The sequence below is a fragment of the Armigeres subalbatus genome, chromosome 3 (assembly GCF_024139115.2).
Source record: "Armigeres subalbatus isolate Guangzhou_Male chromosome 3, GZ_Asu_2, whole genome shotgun sequence".
Taxonomy (NCBI): Eukaryota; Metazoa; Arthropoda; class Insecta; order Diptera; family Culicidae; genus Armigeres; species Armigeres subalbatus.
Genome location: NC_085141.1, coordinates 2,141,405 through 2,159,779, shown reverse-complemented (window position 1 = coordinate 2,159,779; position 18,375 = coordinate 2,141,405). Strand labels below are relative to the sequence as shown.

The 18,375-nt window shown below is 35.3% G+C and overlaps 1 protein-coding gene across 2 annotated transcripts in view; it reads right to left on the bottom strand.

The window, feature by feature from the left end:
• Window positions 1–306: 306 nt before the first annotated feature.
• LOC134219330 (glycoprotein 3-alpha-L-fucosyltransferase A) overlaps window positions 307–18,375 on the bottom strand; it is a 54,449-nt gene continuing 36,380 nt past the window's right edge. For both annotated transcript variants that reach the window (XM_062698046.1, XM_062698047.1), the window contains one exon: window positions 307–1,956. In XM_062698046.1, coding sequence (XP_062554030.1) covers window positions 1,257–1,956 — 700 coding nt within the window. In that variant the 3' untranslated portion in view covers window positions 307–1,256. The remainder of the gene's footprint in view (window positions 1,957–18,375) is intronic.

The following is an 18,375-nucleotide window of genomic DNA, read 5'->3' as shown; positions in this document are numbered from 1 at the left end:
GATTTGTTGCAAGATATAAGATATGGCGTGGTGGCAAATATAAAAAGGCATGGAGCGCAGTGACCGAGGTGGACAGACCACGTACAGAACGACTTGGGCGTAGAGCGCATTTGAGTATGGAGAGATGTGGCCTTGAACCTTGTATTGTGGCGTCAAATTGTTGATTCAGTGGCATCTGCTTAGATGTAAAGCTTAATAAATGAATGATGAACCCAGTAAATGCTGTCATCACATGACATCGAGAGTAAAATAGTTGTTCTCTTTCCATTCAATTAATTCAATTTTCTACATCAAAAAAGATTGATATATTCTTGTCTTGTTGTTTTTATTATCCATTTAAAATTAGCATGAATATCGATAAGTAACTTAAATTTTATACGAATTCTGGTTGCGCTTGCGGTTCCTTTACGTTCATGTCTTTGTTTATTTCCTAACCGTTTGCTTTTTATTCATTTGCCTTTATTCAAATATGAAGAAGATGAAGATGAATGTCCCGTTCTGAAAATTGACTCTCAAACTTATGTAGGTATGAAAAATTGGTTCATAGGTTGTTAATGCTATTGCATAATTCTTTTTTAACTAAATTGACTCGTGTAAACTTCTAACTAAACTAAATATTTTATATTTGCGTAAATTGTAATTTATTAGAACAGGATAAGTATCACCTGGCGTTGTTTGAGAAAGTACGGGTTGCTTGTAGATGTCATTTGCGTATGAATAATACTGACTCCTAATGATGAATGAATGACAGTGAGATACTTTTAAAGATAATTAGTATAGACTACCGATATAATTAGACTAAGGTAACAACAACTAACTCAATACAACTAAAATCACAAATGAGCAGCAGTATGTAGTACAGCAGTACAGGACTTAAAATTATCTGCTTTTCTGTCTCGCTAGACCGTTTGTTCTTGGTAGTAGTTTTCGTATGCAGTATTACTAGTAGTAGTCTGATTCCACTATGCTTAGAATGTGTGTCTTGTTAGGATTATTCTGCCTCTCCTTAACTTTCTACTTCCTGTGAGATCCGTTCATCGTTAACAATTCATATGTTGGTAAAGTTGGACTAGATCGGTATTGTTTCGATTGGTTTTCAGTTCATCATTATTCGGACAAACCAAACTTCTACATAGTCAATTGTAATTCCTAAACTATACATTTACACTCTCTAATTCCTTCCGCATGTGTCATTCGTCGATAATTTTCAACTAAGTTTAGAACAAATCACAATGATGAAATTAAGTTACTAATCCCTATTCTTCACTGATGGCATCCTTTCGGGCTCGATAGTTCCGCCAGGATCCGTTAGTGCAAACACCTGGACCTCGCCACCAATCGTTAATGTCGTCGTACCACTTGGGCTTCTGGAAGGACGCTTCGTCATGCATCATGGCGCAAACTCTGCACCAGAAATACGTGTTTATGAACTCTCCCGTTCCTTTCCATTTAAAGTATGAGTTGTACAGTTCTTCGTTTCGGTCCAGTATATGTAGATATTCGGCCAACTCCTTCGGCGAGGCGAACTCATCCACATGTATATAGGACTTTTGCGGGGAGCTGGCTTCGTAGTCCTCCGGACGAGCTCCCATCACAATTGGTAAGATGTTACGGTTTAAGGCATTCACGAAGAACTTCTCCGTGATGTAATCCTTACAGTTTGAGTTCTCAAACGCAAGATAGAACTTATAGTCTCGGTCAAGTATTTCAAAGCACTTGTCTGCTGTAGTACGGGAGCACTTGTACGTCCCGCAGGCACCGTAGATATCCACTTGTATGTGCTTCTGGAGCTCGTGGGCATACTGGAGCCGTCCATTCCTGGCTCCGCAGTTGGACACGAACCAAGCCACCTTGCGGGTTTTGTTGAGCGCGTAGTTGCGGTCTTGTTCAGCCTGGCGAATCCGCGGATCAAAGTACTCCCACTTCTCGTACGGCGCTACCACGTCGCTGTCTTTTCTGTAGAGTAAAGCATATTATTAGTACGTTATAGTAACAACGTTATAGTAGCAACAACAGAATATGAAAATTATTGTTATTTTACCGAAGCAACATCCTTTAGTCCGAAATATGGTATACGAATAGGGTTTTTCGAACTTTTACTCAAACCATTTTTTTTCCTGTTCGGGTGTGCCACTGCGACCAGTTATTAGATCTATTGTAGCGTTACCCGTATCCTTAGTGTTCAAGTGCATGTCGAATTACTCCATTACTATTGATAAGCAATGCAGTATCGGTTTCGATACAGTTGTTGTTTTGTTTTCTCAAGAGCACCATGACAAGGTCCCGCTATTTAGACCCTTCACAGAGAACAATCCCATTGAAGGCGCGCCCCTTATCAATAGGAAATCAATCCTGTCTCGAGAAAACAGAACAGTAATACTGTTTTTGGCCATGCATCGGAGCCCTAGCCATATCCTTGTCTTGCTTCTAGAATATCACCAGTAAAACTCTTAAAACCCGGGATTTAGCTCTGTCTACAAGACCATTTCAAGCAAGAGAAATTGTTCAGTAATAAGAACTTCCGTGTGTTCCTCTCACTACCATTGTTCACCAGTTCAAGAAGAGTTAGTAGGTACGTATTTAAACCCCTAACTCTATTTTTCCAGCAGTCAGTTCAGCCTAGGGACGGGTACCGAGGTTTTTTACCTAACTGCTTGAAAAGTTGTTTCCGCTGCATACAGTTTAGCCTCAAACCAGAGGAATTCGAGTCTTTCAACTGTCTGCAAGGTAACATGAATTATGTTTTATTTCTGAGACTGCTGTTGGTAGCGAGGACTAAATACGATGTATCCTTAATTACCACAACTTATTGCCCTAGCTAGGAAAATGGATTAAGCTAGGGCTCTGTTTGGTAGATCTTACACCGCTTCACACATCGTCAAAGTGATCTACCGTGTTACGGGAACTCAAACCATAGTATGATTGTTTTATTTATCCCTTTTTGCTTTTCTTGTACAACAACACTATAGGATCAAACGATTTATTGGAAGCTCAGAGACCATAGTGTTGTTTCCTATCGGCTCACTAATCCTGGGGTGGCTTTGCGCATCTCGATTCGAACGTAATTCTTTTTTTTTTCCTTCTGGTATGGCACAGACCTGTTTGGTCCATATTTGCCAAGTGTCAAATTGGATAAAGTTATGAGACATTTGAAATTACCGCTTTCTTAATGAATGGTGCGTATCTCGTCTGCAACAGTAGAATCGGATATTGAAGTGATTGCATTGAATCTCGTTCAAACATTGATCCTTGCTTCACTGATAAATCCTGCCAGTTGAATATAATCATTTAAATTTTTATTCTTTAAAAGCTGTTTCAAATCAATTTTATTCACAAGAACGGGAAATTTAGTCCTTACAGTTGTGAGTTTGACGCAGTCATAGAGAATATGGTGAAGATTATCTTGAGTATTACAGTCTGTACAAAGGTCTGATCTAATTAGTTTCCATTTAGCTAATCTGTCTTTAGTCGCGGTATGAAATGTCCTTATTCTATTGATTATGATAGTATCTGTAGTAGACATGGGAATATTCTTAAACCAAGGTGTTAGTTCTATTGAGTTCATAATTTGGTAATGTTGTTTGCCTTTCTCCAATGATAAAGTGTTATATTCTTGATTCCATTCGGATAAAAGATCCGATTTGAATTTTAACAAGCAGTCGCCTAAAGTAAGCGCATAGTTTTCAGGAGTATGTCTATTGATGCCTAATTTAGCAGCTGTATCTGCTCTATCATTTCCTGTTAAATTCATGTGACCTGGAATCCATTGAATGACTATTTCATCAAAGTTGTTGTAGTGTGTCAAAGTTATAAGTTTATCTATTAAGTAATTTTCTGAGTTTGAATTTGATAATTTAATGCAACTGCTCTGTGAATCTGTTAAAATGACTATTTTTGTTTGATCTATACTTATTGCATATTCTATTGCTTCTATGATAGCTACTAATTCTGCATTCATTATTGAGAAAGCTGAGTGAAGTTTAAAGCTATATGAAGTTTTGTTTTCCTCATCATAGAAACCAAAACCTACACCTTGACTTGTTTTAGAACCATCTGTGAAAATTTTGAAATGAGAAAGATAGTTATCTTGTATCAACTTTTGAACTAGAAACTTTTGCATTGAAACTGGGGTGTTAGATTTGTTTAAATTGGGAATAGAAGTTTTTATTTTTATTTTATTATGTTCCAGTGTCTGTTGTATGAATTGAGGAGTATTTACATTGGAGAATATGAAAATTGTTTATTGAAGCTATTTTTTCAATGTATGATGTAAATTTTGGTTCCTCATCTGAGGTTATTAAGTCTAAAAGCTTGTTTGAAATCGGACTATTTTTATGATACAACGTTTTAAGAATTTCTTTGAAGGCCAAGTATTGTGCTCTGTACTTTAGAGGAAGTTCACCAGCTTCTGCATAAATGACATGGATGGGTGTTGATTGTAGGTATCTTAAACTGGTCCTGATTGATAGGTTTTGTACTTTTTCTATTCTATTAAAATCAGTTTTGCAAGCTGAAGCGTTAATGGAAATACCGTAATCTAGAACCGATCTTACTATGGAATTGTTGATTTTTTGTAAAGTTGCAGGATGGCACCCTCCTTTCTTTCTACTCAACATTTTGAGAATATTGATTTTTCTTTTGGCTTTGTTTATGGTTTCAGTTATGTGTGTTTTGAAATTGAGTTTATGATCGATCCAAATACCTAAATATTGATGAACATTTTTGATTTCTATAGGGTTGTTATTAATGTGTATAAATAAGTTATCCGGAGGGTTGTTAGCAAAGCAAATTGTACCTGATTTATTTGAATTTATTCTCATTCCTAGTAATTCAAATTCATTGTTTATTATGTTTAAAGATAAATTCATTTTATTACTAGCTATACAAAAATCGTCCCCTTCTATTACTAACCCAAAGTCATCAGCAAATTGTATTAGGAAACCTTCTATGGCAACTGTATGAAGTTTAGAAGTATAAATATTGAACAAAATGGGAGACAAAGGACATCCCTGAGGAAGTCCTTTATTAGTCTGTCTTTCCAATATCGTTCCATCATTAAGAGTTAAGGTAATTTTTCTTTGTTTCAAGTACATATAAAGCCAGTTTATTAATTCAGGAGGAAAATTGTAATCTTTAAGTATATTTAGAAGTTTGGAAATATCTACATTATCGAAAGCTTTAGATAGGTCTAGAAATGTAACCATAACTATTTTTTTATTACTTTTTGCACTATTTACAGAAGATACTAAATTATTTACACAATTTACAGAGGAAGTTTTTTTTTTCTTAAAACCAAATGAAAATTCTGGAATAATTTTATTAGTATGAGTAAATTTCGTTAATTCTTTTTTTACTTTAAAATTTAATGCTTTTAGTAAAGTTGAAATAAGACAGGCCTATATGAATTAGGGTCATTTTCTGGTTTACCGGGCTTTAGTATAGGTACACACTTTATTTTCAACCATTCCGTTGGAATTAATGAAGATGATAAGACATTGTTACAAATTTTTTGCAACAGTTCTGGAGTAAGATTTTTGAGAATCAAAAAAGAAATTTGATCTGGTCCTGGAGCAGAGCTATTTTTTTTAGAATGAATGAAATTTAAAATATCAGAAAAGTTTATTGAAAGTTTATTTACAGTTGGCTGAATAGAATATTGGATGTCGTTCGAGATGTTAGGAAAATTTGTATCCATAAAACATGATGATAAATTTACATCATTCAGTAAAATTACACTATTTGGTTTAGAGAAACCACCACTTAATAGTTTAACAGTTGACCAAAGCTGTTTAATATTTAAGTCTAAGGGTTAATAAATCGGTCATTTGATGGAAACATTTTCTTTTTTCTTTTCTAATTTTAGATTTTAAAATGCATCTTGCTTTTTTGAAATCTAAAAAATTTTCAAGTGTTAGATTGTTACAATAAATAGCGAGTTTTTGGTTTTTATCTTCTAATAGTTCCCAAATTTCTTGAGTCCACCAATTCTTTGGTTGAAATTTTGGGTTTGGTTTATATCTAGCCTCTGATATTTTTTGTTCAAAAATTTTAACAAGTTCATCAGGTGTATTAATGATATTTGGATCAATCATATTTAAGTTATCTATTGCTTTCTGATTGTTCGTAAGTTCTTTATGGTATGTATATTGTATAGCAGCATTTATAATTTGAAAAATTATTATTTTATGATCTCCACAGATTTCTTCGTTCAAGACTTTCCAACTGGTATTTGGAGCAATATTGGATGAAACAAAAGTTAAATCAATTGCAGATGGCGTTGTGTTAGGAGGCTTTAACATAGTTGGTGATCCATCATTGATTGAAACAAGATCTCTATTTTCTATCATCTCAGCAATAAGTTCTCCTCTTAAACAAATTCTATTTGTACTGTTCCAAGCACCATTCCAAATTGCATGATGTGCATTAAAGTCCCCAGCTAATATTGTACTAATATTCAGTCTGTCTATAAAATCAAATAATAATTTCAATGGGGATTTTATTTGATTATTGTTTATTGGATAAGGCGGGATATAAATTAAGATAAGTAAATATGGAATGGGAGTATTAAGGGTTTTTATGGCAATTGCTTCTATTGGATGCAGATCTGGTAGTTTCAGGATTTGAAAGCTTATTTCGTTTTTGATTAAGAATCCTACTCCCCCGTAACCTTTGTCACGAGTTTTCTTAGGAAATTTGTAACCTGGAAATTTGAAATCTTCTGTTGGTTTCAACCATATTTCTGATAGGAAAGCTATATCTATTTTATGTAATTGAAGAAAGTTTATTAGTAAAGTCCGGTTTGCAGTGGGACGAATGCTATTTATATTGTTTTGGAGAATGTTTAAGTTTCTGAATTGGGCCATTTGTGTATTAACGTTCGGGAGGTTTTGAATTACGTAAAATTTCCGGATTGATGATATCATTCAGTTGCTGGCTGATAGTGATAAGTAAATCGTGATTATTAGTTTGATTGTTTTCTTCGTTTGACTTTGTAATATTTTGTACTATTGATTCTTGGATTTCTTTTATTTTGGTTATGAGTTTGGTGACATTTAGCTGTTTAACTATTTCTACCTTAAGTTTGTTGACAAGTTGGTCTAGTTTTGATTTTGTTATGTAATCCGTAGGCATCGTGTTGTTTCTATTTTCTGTGTAGGAATTTTTCTGGTTGGTTTTGGGTGTTTTGATTTTGATTTGAACTAAATTTCAACATTTCCGGAGTTTGGGTATTAACAGATTGAATTCTGTATTGTACTCGGGACTGAATCGGATAAAGTTTAGCAGCTTCTACAAAGGTTAGCTTATTGTACGCCATTGCTTTCCTGATATTGTCTTGTCGGTTTCTTTCTCTACAGCTGATGTCAAAAGCTTTGTGTCCTTCCTTACAATGCCAACAACTAACATTCAGGGATTTGCAATCTTGACCTTCATGACCCTCATTAGAGCAGTTGTAGCATCTTACTTTAGGCGACTTACATGCTTTGAAAGAATGACCATACCTAACACATTTAACACAACATTTCATTGGAAAAACGTAGCAATCAACATCATATGGTAGATCATAGATTCGCACCTGACGAGGAAGCTTCTCCCCCTCAGCGTAAATCTTGATAGCATATGTCGGTACCAAGTCCTTCTTTTGTAGTTTTTTAATTCTTTCCACTTTCTGATTCAAGATTAGCTAGAATTTCTGATTCGGGGATGGATGGAGGCACATTTCTGATAACTCCGATGGTCTCCTTGAACATAGTAGGCACAAATATTTTGTATTTAAAGTCGTCGATCAAAACTTGGGAATTAATTAGCTGTTCTGCATGTCGGGGATTAGCAAAGGTAATTTTGAATCTGTTTTTTCCTGCTTTGACTAGTTCTTGGTAGGTTATCTTGATATTACGAAGAAGCCTGGCTATTTCCATAACGTGTATCGGTTCTGATGTTTCGTCTTTGGGTTCTATCATGAATGTTTTGAAAACTCGATTCTTCTGCCAACCATCTCCGAAGAGACCATTGCCATTATTCTCATTCTTGGATTTATCTTTATTCTTGTCTTTTTCCTTATTCTTTTCCTTGTTCCTTTTTTCAGTTTTGTTTGTTCCGTGTTCAATTTTGAGTTTTTTGGGAGCTTTGATCCCATCCGTGTTCAATTCTTCCATTTTTCTGCGCAAATTACTTTCAGTAGCCGACTCATAACCTGTCAATGATTCACTATCTTCTAGGGGACTAGCGAATCCCCCCTTCTCGTCATCACTATCTCTCATCCAACGAGGATCTTTCGATCGCTCGCGGAAACCAAAACAATGTAGGGTAAAATGCCCAATAGTGGACCCCCTAGTAGCGGAATTTGGCTCTTCCTGTCCTAAGGAGTATACATTTTCAACATATTAATTCTGCTTGAAATCGAACAACAAGCTCTGCATCTCCTCTTCTCGATACATACATAAAACACCCAAATACACGATGTTATTCGTCAAAATTAACATTTTAAAGTCTAACTGAATTCGCCCTATAGTAGACCCCTTGGGGGTCCATAATAGGAAATTAGTTCCCTATAGTCGACACTTCATTTGATTTTCATGTCCCGTTTCGGGACGTTCTTCTTCCCTATTATGGACCCCCCAAAATATTCCTATAATGGACACTCTCGTGTTTATTTTTTATATAATTGTAAAAAATCATCTAATTTTACTTTCCATAGCATTTCCAATGCATGTAATCAAATCATAGGACTGTAAGGTAGGTTCTCCCGAAGGAATTTCATAGGAAAATGTTGACATTGTGCTGTAATAATGCAAAAATGGCTGGAGGGTCCACTATTGGTTAGGGGTCCACTATTGGACAATTTACCCTAAAACTGCCCTTTATCAATCAAGCAAAAAGTATATGGAACAGATCAACAATCACTTCAAACTTCACAAATCACCGCATGCAAACGAAAACACTACCCGCACTCTTGACCGCAGTCAAAAAGTGTGATTTTATCACCAATAAATTAAACGTCGCGATAACTTAACACTTGGGAATATTTTCCAACGTCCGTTCAGCACCAGATTTGGAGGGTGAATGGAACGTGATTCTATCGAGTCGAACATGTTTGGCATTACGGCTTTCGATTCGATCTCGAAAACGACACATCGTTCGAGTATGTTCGAGGAGGTACAAGAATAACTAGATGTTTTGGCATTATGAAAACTCGAAAAACGAATTATCGAATCACTGAAAAACGACTCAAGACGAATGAAAAACACTCGTCACCTTTATAGTTTTCGAATGTTGTTCGAGAATCATTTCTTGCTCAAAGTTTTTATTTATATTTGGTATTATTTCTCTACGGGAAGAGAATAAATGTTTCATTATTGTATCTTGAAGGAAAAAATGTCATTAGTATATCTACTTTTATAGTTTCCAGACAATACGCAATCTCTAATTATCCCGAAATCCGCGTTAAAACGACTTAAACTAAAATCGGTTTTTTGCCATTTTTACGTATTTCTTGACGATTTCGATAAACCGCGTGAAAATCTGCGTAAAAACGTGTATATTCCAAGATCTACGTAAAAATAGTTGAGTTGAATAAAAAAAACCCACATTAATCCACCTATAGTGAGATTTTTACCCTTCCTTAGTTACAGGAAATATTTTCAGACTCCAGTATTCAAAACGAGATAAAACTACTCAGCCTCCCACGGCGATTGACCGTGAAGGCATATTTCCATATCATATCATTTGTTATACCTAATCATATTTTCAATATTAAAGTGAATTTGTTCCAAATACTATACATTTTTCCATAACTCAAGAGATTTATTGCGTAACACATACAAAGTGAAATTATAGACACTTCCGAAGGAAGGGTCAAAAAACGCGCAAGAGATGACCAAAGTACATTTAACTAAAACACATGGAATCATCAAAGTAATTTGTTTTTGAATTCTACTTTAGCTTTCAATTATTTAGCCCAAAATTGGATCTGTGGCATAAACTCGAATAAACATAAAACTTATAATTTGTGTCGCAACAATATACCAATTTACAAAACATATCAAATCGGCATAATGTTTTAATCAGTTGCAACTGCTCAATAAATAATATTGCTTTATATAGTCATTGAGCACAATTTGCTTATTAATAAATTAACTGTCAATGCATTCCCTGAAGGATGCTCTTCCAACAGGCAGCATGCTACACGCAGATGAAATTACTCTTATTTTCTCTGTTTACTCACATTCGCCATGTGCCATGTCGCCATTTCGTTTAAAAGAACATACTCGATTGAGCTAGTACAGCACCATTCGAAATCTTGTACTGCAACTGCATGAAGTAGAACAAAATACATAATGCCGCATTTTTTCCGTAACGAATGCAAGAACGTACGAATCGAGTGATTCGATTCGAGATGCGCAATGCCACCCCTGGGCTACCCTGCAGTGTTTTAGGTTCAACTGAGCACGTCTAAAGGGCGGACAACAGGAGGGATGCTTGTTGTCGATGCCGGGAGCTAAGGCTGAAATCACAAAAGGCTGAAACTCGAAAGGCTGAAAAATCATAAGGGACCGATTTTAATGAACGAATTTACATTTGACGTGAATTTTTGGTGTCTTTCAAATTTAATAAGGAATTTCACAGCTCAAAAAATTTGGTAACAAAGAAAGAAACAAGACTTTATTGTTCTTGGTTCTTGTATTTGGTTCTCGATTGTTGCCAAGATTACTGTCTTATTTTTTTATATTCTTCTCTCATCTTCCTTTTTCTTTTTCTTTTCTTTTCTTATTTTTTTATATTCTTCTCTCATCTTCCTTTTTCTTTTTCTTCTTCATTCTTCCTTCTTTTTTAATACTTCCTTCTCTGTTTTTTCTTCTTCCTTCTTTTTTATTCCCTTTTTTCTTTTTTTTTCTTCCTTTTTCCTTCTTTCATCTTCAGTCCTTCCTAGTTCCTTCTTCCTGTTTCTTTCTTCCTTTTTTGTTCTACCTTCTTTCTTAGTTATTCCTCCATAGTTCTTCCTTTTTTAATTTCTCCTTCTTTGTTCCTATTTCCTTCTTCCTTCTTCCGCCTTCCTTGTTCCTTCTTTCTTCTTCCTACTTCTTTTTTCCTGTATTCTTCTTCCTTCATTTTTTCTTTGTTCTTCTTCCATCTTCATTCTTCCCTTTTGCTTTCTTATTTCTTCCTTTTCCTTGTTTTTTTTTTCATTCTTCCTTATTTCTCTTCCTTGTTTTTTCTTCCTTTATGTCTTCTTTTCTCTCGCGGGCAACAGGGACTATGTCCAAGGGATTGTCGATCCCTCCCCAGGCCATCTACGAGTTGTGGTACCTGTCTAGGATGTGGTGAGGTTTGCCAGTGGGCCCTGTTAAACGCTGTATCCGCAAGTAGGCTCCGCCAAAGCGACCGTGTGTCGCTCAAAGCGCACAAGCCCCAGTCCTGGTGTTAGGTGGAACAGCCCTGACACGACAGCCCTGGGCTTCGTGGGCTTCGTGGCCGTGTGGTTAGCGACGTCAATTGTCTAGACGCATGAGTTATGGAGCGTGGATTCGATTCCCGCCCCGGTAAGAAGAAAACTTTTCGTGATTGATCGGTTACAGCAAGGTGATGGTCTTTCGTGTCTGCTATTCAACATCGCTTTGGAGGGAGTAATCAGAGCTTTAAACATTCGAATATTTTTAATGAAGCCCATCGGCCTTCTTTGTTGATTTTGTCGCATTTTAAGGGGCAAATGTCAGTATAATTTAGGCTAATTATGTTTTTTTTTTTTGCGCGCAGCTACCATACTCAGTGGTAATCAATTGAATTAATCTATAAAGAAGTAAACTGAGTAAGTCATTCAATGTTTTGAATAATCAAAACACGATTGTCAAAAGTCGGAACGAATATGCCTAGGGAAGATCCATTAATTACGTAACGCAAAAATTGGACATTTTCAACCCCCCCTCCCCCCTATGTCACACTTTTTGTATGAAACATCTGAAAATTTTGTATGGATCGTCACACTTTGACCAACCACACCCCCTTCCCCTCTAAGCGTTACGTAATTTGTGGACGCTCCCCTATGAACGAATATAATCTTCTTCCTTCATTTTTTCTTTTCCTTCTTCTTTCTTCTTGCTTCCTTTTTCTTTTTTCTTCATTTTTGTTCCTTCTTATTTCTTCCTTCTTCCTTCTTCCTTCTTCCATCTTTATCCTTTCTTCTTCTATCTTCCTTCTTCCTTGTTTCTTCTTGCTTCACTACTCCTTCTTCGATCTTTATCTTGCTTTTTTCTTCTTCCTTCTTCTACGTTCTTTCTTCATCTTTCATCTTTTATTCTATCTCCCTTGTTCCGTCTTTTTCTACCTTCTTCCTTATTTTTTTGCTTCATCATTATTCCTTCTTTGATCTTAGTCTTACTTTCTCCTTCTTCTATGTTATTTCTTCTATCTTTCATCAATTCAAAAGGCGGGTGGCCAGAAATTATAACAAAGATTTGACTACTGTCTGCTTCATATTTTTACGATACGATGAAACGCTCAATTAATACAATAACTGATATACAAGAAAAAATCAGAGCAGTTGTTCCTTATACAGAAATGCTAGTTTTCTTGATTAAGATTCTTTAAACAATTTTCACTTCTAAACCAATATACCAAATTGTTTTTTGAAAAACAGAGTAGAACATGAAATGACAAATATACCCGATCAAGAATGCATAACAAAATTATAACAAGGGGAGTTATTTATTTCAGAAAAATAATGTAACAAAATGTGTTATAAAATTGGCTGGTTAGTTGTTAAAATAACAAAAATTATATCAAAATTCCCTCTAGCCGTAACATAATTATATCAAAGGTTGTTACCGTTGATATGATTATGAGGTACAAAAATCTACTTTCATGGTAATTGCCTACATCACGTATAAAAATGTGGTACGCTACAACGCCGGATTTCCATCCATAATGTAGGCAATTAACTTTGTACTAGCTATTAACATCGAACATTGATTCAAGTTATACTGGAGGTGATTACCTCCGCTTTTTTCCAATATAAAAAATGTAGGCAATTATTTTGTGTAAATATACATAACTAATGTTGTTATAATTTTGATATGAAATAAAATTGGCCGAAGACACATTTTTATCGAATTATCTAATTATAACACACGTTGTTTTAAATAACAACCATTGATAGAATTGAGTTATAATTTTGTTATAGATTCCTGATTGGGTACGGTAGGATAATTGTTCTGAACATACTGGCGTCTTACTACTTTTCCATGCCGCATAAAAATCGAGTGTACGTTTTCATACCGTGATTTATATGTTGAAAATATTGCAGGCCAGTCTTTCTTTTCAGAGATTATATTTAAACATATCAAACTATCAATGTAATAGTAGGAACTTTTGGCGCGCAGTTTGATCCCACGATCACCTACATGTTTTGTTCTACGTTGTGCGAGTAGGGTATCCAATCATTGATTGAACTAATGAAAAGCGTATCATGGTTTGAACCTTGAACCTGAGACGAGACCGGCAAAGACAGCTTCTTTTTCCTTGTTTTGACACTTGTTCTTCTTTTTATCACAGTTGATTATCGAGTTTCAACTGTTTCCTTGACTGTTTCACCTAAGCCCCGGGTGGAGCACAATAAAAGTGTATCCAATTCACGAATTAGTAAATTCTTTTTCATAAGGATTTTTATACCGTGAATAAAACACAAGTTTATAACTGATTATTAATAAGCTAAACGGATGATTTGGAATACTCGTTTAAGTGAAAAAGTCTTCGTGAAACAAAATTCATGCGGAATATTTTATTTAGGATACCAATACTTTCACAAAAAAAACCTGCTGGCTGCACCTGACAGTTCGTGACAGCAGTTGACTGGCAGCAGCTCAAGTTACATTTTTTCCTCTTTGCAAGTCCCATCCCAGGTTTGAACCATTTTGAAATCAGTAGAAATTACCATTTCATTGGCAGGAAATGAACCTAAAACAGTTTGGATGGCATCTTTAGGTATACCGTCGTTCGGGGTGACATTGGGCCTAGGGGGTAAGATTGGGCCAAAAACGAAAAATGTTTCAACTCCTAATATCTCAGCAACTATTACGAATTTTGATAAAAACTTCAAACGGTTCGAAATTATATTAAAATTCACGTCTAGGAAATCACAAAACAAATTCCAAGAACTAATTGTGCTCGTACGATAATGCTTGGAATTTGAATGTAAAACTATTGAGCGAATGAACCCGTATTAAAATAGTGTTAGTAATGCCCCACAAATCTATTACATAACTAGTCCTCCATCGATGGATACCTGGTTATCATGTTACGATAATCTGTTGTTGTTTTATCGAATTTTATTTATATTTTTATAACGTTTCTGGTTTTTTGTAGCAGCGAGCAATGCACGCATAAAAGGGGTGAGATTAGGCCAAGCCTTCAGTTGATTTGCCTTACATAGTTGGTTGAAGCCGTAATGTAGGCAATTATTTTGAATGAACGATTGAATCATTTCATCGTCACAGCTATACTATTTCATTCGGCCCAATGTCACCCCCTGTGCGGGGTGAGAATGGGCCAATTTTGAACAACATATAACTTTGAAGAATTTCCATAATTCATTATTTTTTCCCCACACATCGGTAAATTTATTATTCAAGCTTGTACCAAACTAATTAAAACTTGATTCCAATGTTAACTACTAGAGCTTTGTAACATTTACTTGGAACATACCACATTTTGGCCCAATGACACCCCTGTTGGCGGTACTGGAAGTGATAAAGTCCATTTAAACTTTCGTACATAAAGTTTAAGTAATAAAATGAAGCGATTTAAAAACGTTCTGAATTTGCGCTAAATCCCCCCCACCAGTGGCACAATTTCAAAAAGCTCGTAAAGGACGCATTTTATGACACAGGAGTGAGATCAATATATCAAAAGAAAGCCATTTTTATCTGTAATCGATTGACATCATCATACAATTGAGAAACAGTTTCAAATAGATAAAATAGTAACATTTATACAAGGTAAAAACTGATCATGGTTTGAACTAAAATGTATCGTGGTTTGAACTTGTAAATGCAGTCATGTTCTGCTGCTGTCCGCTAGGAGCTCTACATGCGCCTAGCTGGAGCAATTTGGTTAAATTTCCAATATGAAAAAATCGCATAGGGGGGTCCCGTAGCGTAGTTGGCTACACGTTCGCCTTTCAAGCGAATGGTCATGGGTCAACTCCCAGCCCCTTCACCAAAACCCTCGTCAGTCGCCGAATTCGCAGCCTATGCGGTGGCGTATTGGGGTGCACGCCTCACCGTCACGGCTGCCTGATGACGACTGACAACTTGTTCTTCTCGGAGGCATTCCTCCAACGTTACCCGGATAAATGGCAACCGGACAATGCAACGATCATTGGATACACGACATGGACAAAACGAACATAATGGACTCACGACAAGATGGACCAGCAACGACAACAACAATGAATAATGAAAAAATCTAAAAATAGATTCTGTGTGGATTCTGGCTGCAGAATGCCACAGTAGCAGTTAAGTAACACAGAGTGCCTACCAAATAAAATAAAGGAATAAAAAAAAATGAAAAAATCGCATTCAAATCGATAATTTAGACGATTTTTGCTCATTTCGAGTTACTAATCTAATGCGAGAAGATGAATAGTAAAACATTTTTGCTTTTTTTATAGATTTCCTCAGCGTTGTATGCATGTGATTAGTACTATATTTATGAGCTGCTGCAGTAGTCAAACCATGGTACGAATTTAGTTCAAACCATGAACATTATAGTTCAAACCATGGTACGAATCAAAGTTATGTAATTATTAAGTTTTTTAAATTAAACTAAGCACAAATATGTACACCCAGGATGTTTTTAGAAAGATAATTGACTAAGCTTCCATATAAACTAGAAATCGCAGTTGTACCATGTCTCTTTAATTAAATAAATCAATTATGTTTTGACGGCTCATCTGAAACCCGCCATTTGGTTCAAACCATGATTGGATACCCTAAATTAATTAAAAAATACAGAACGATCACGCGATATTCGAAATATTTTGTTCTGTTTTGTGTGGGTGAATAAATTAATTAACAAATGAAACATTAGTGCGCGTCAGATCGGGTTTCCTCTAATAAGCAGAACGATCGCGCAATCATTGATATATTTGGCTCTGCGTTGTGCGGGTAATTAAATTAGTTAACAAATAAAAAAGTGCGTGTTCTATCGTGTTTCTATTAGTACGCAGAGTGATCGCGCGATCATCGAAATATTTTGTTCTGCTAAGTGCGGTCGATAAGTCGATTAACTAGTGCGCGTTCGATTGTGTTTTTGTTTAAACTTCATCAAACTACACGTTACACAAGGCAAACCGTTTACCAAAACGAACCCTGCTACACTTCCTACCCCATATATCCAACATCCCAATGATTTCTCGTGGAAGTGCAGATGACTCGTCGGCTTCCATCAAAGCGAGTATCACGTCATCATTTTCCTACCTATTCCCCATTTGACCTGCATTCGGACACGGCGGGCGCTGGTATTGCTTGATTTTGGGTAACCAGATTTTACCCATTGAGGAAGATGTTAGTCCCAAACTTCATCTGTTATTTCTCTGCAGATACAATTACACATCTAATTACAGCTGACGTGGCAATAACGGAGTAGCAACCGTGGGCGGTCAATCATGCTTATGCTCTATGTTATTTCTTCAATCTTTCATTTTTTTTCCTACTCCCTCCTTCAGTTTTCTTCCTCCATCCTTCATCTCTGTGCAATTTTTATTCTTTATCCTTTACTCTTTTTTTTTTATTCTTGATTCTTTTTTCTCTATTCTTTATTCTCTATTATTTATTCTTTATTCTTCATTCTTTATCCTTTATTCCTTATTCTTTATCCTTTATTCTTTATTCTTTATTTTTTATTCTTTACTCTTTATTTTTGATTCTTTATTTTTTATTCTTCAATCTTTATTCTATATTATTTATTCTTTACTCTTTACTCTTTATTATTTAATCTTTATTATTTATTCTTTATTCTTTATTCTTCATTCTTTATTCTTTATGGTTGGGGTTCATTTCATCCCACCAATTTCAGCCTTGGGATAAATTTAGCCTTTTGAGACTTTCAGCCTTATGCCTTTTGAGTTCAGCCTTATGTATTTCAGCCTTTCGTAGGACACCCGTTGAACTGGCTCAAAAGGCATTTACAACTTTAATAAATATTCTCTCCTATTATCTCATTCTTAATCATAAAGATTTAACTGTACGATGTCATTATTTTATGTTTTTATGGTCAGAAGGTTGCTTTCGTTGAATTGCTTTGTTTGTCTAAGTTATTAGTTCTTCATGATTTTTGTTCTATGTCAATACTATCAAACTCAAAGTTATGTCTTGTAAAAAGTGGAAACAGTTCGTACATTTAGTCTATTTTATTGTCATTCCTTTGTCAACATAGTCGAAGACTATAATAAGTAGCTTATTCGATTCCAAACTAACTTTTATTATCTATAATGTACTTAAGATTAGTTATGACTTATGAGTCAGCTATAGAATTCACTTTTCGATGGCAAAGTAAAGCTTCATCACGCCTATTCCCTAACTATTAGTAAAAATATCGAGAATGAAGCCGTCATAAGATTAATAATTGTTTATATACCATCATTATAATGTGTGGTATCTTTTATTATGGCTCTTCGAAGTGAGACATAACAAAATAGGACTGGCACCACGTTCCTAGTTTAAAAAAAAACTTCTACTCAGTGAATCCAGCAGTCAATTCCCTACGAATGTCTTGAATACATTGTTTATCAATAAATGCCTAGCTAGCTAAATATAAGCGTTGCTACGACTCATCGTCACAGGGAACGCATCAGAAAAGTATTGCCGAAAAGAAGAGAACTCACATCATTATCACTGATGAAAAAGGCCTCTGACTCAGTGCTAATGTCGTAAGCCCACTCATCGGTCCAACATCACATATCCAAGGAGAGGGACTGATTATTTTCCCGCTTTTTGAAGACATTTTAAAGGTTTTTGTGTTTTATTAAAGATTAAATAACCATTAATCCATAACTGGTTCACTTCTATGGCCAACTGAGGAACAATACGGCCATACCTGGTACATTTTCTCCAGTTTTGAAACTTGTTTTAAAATTTCTGTATGCAGTTTACAAGAAAACTGAAAAATTTATCTGTTTTTCGAATCCTTAAACTATAGGTATCATGTAACGTCCAAATATCAGCCATTTATTGAGAGAATATCGTGAAAATCAATTTTATCGTGATATGACCTTTATAGTAACTTGAACATAGTATTTTTTCTCTTACTTGATGTTGAACTTGATTAAAAAAACACCCCAATAATGATTTAAAAAAATCTCGTACTGGAAAATTGGTGTAAACA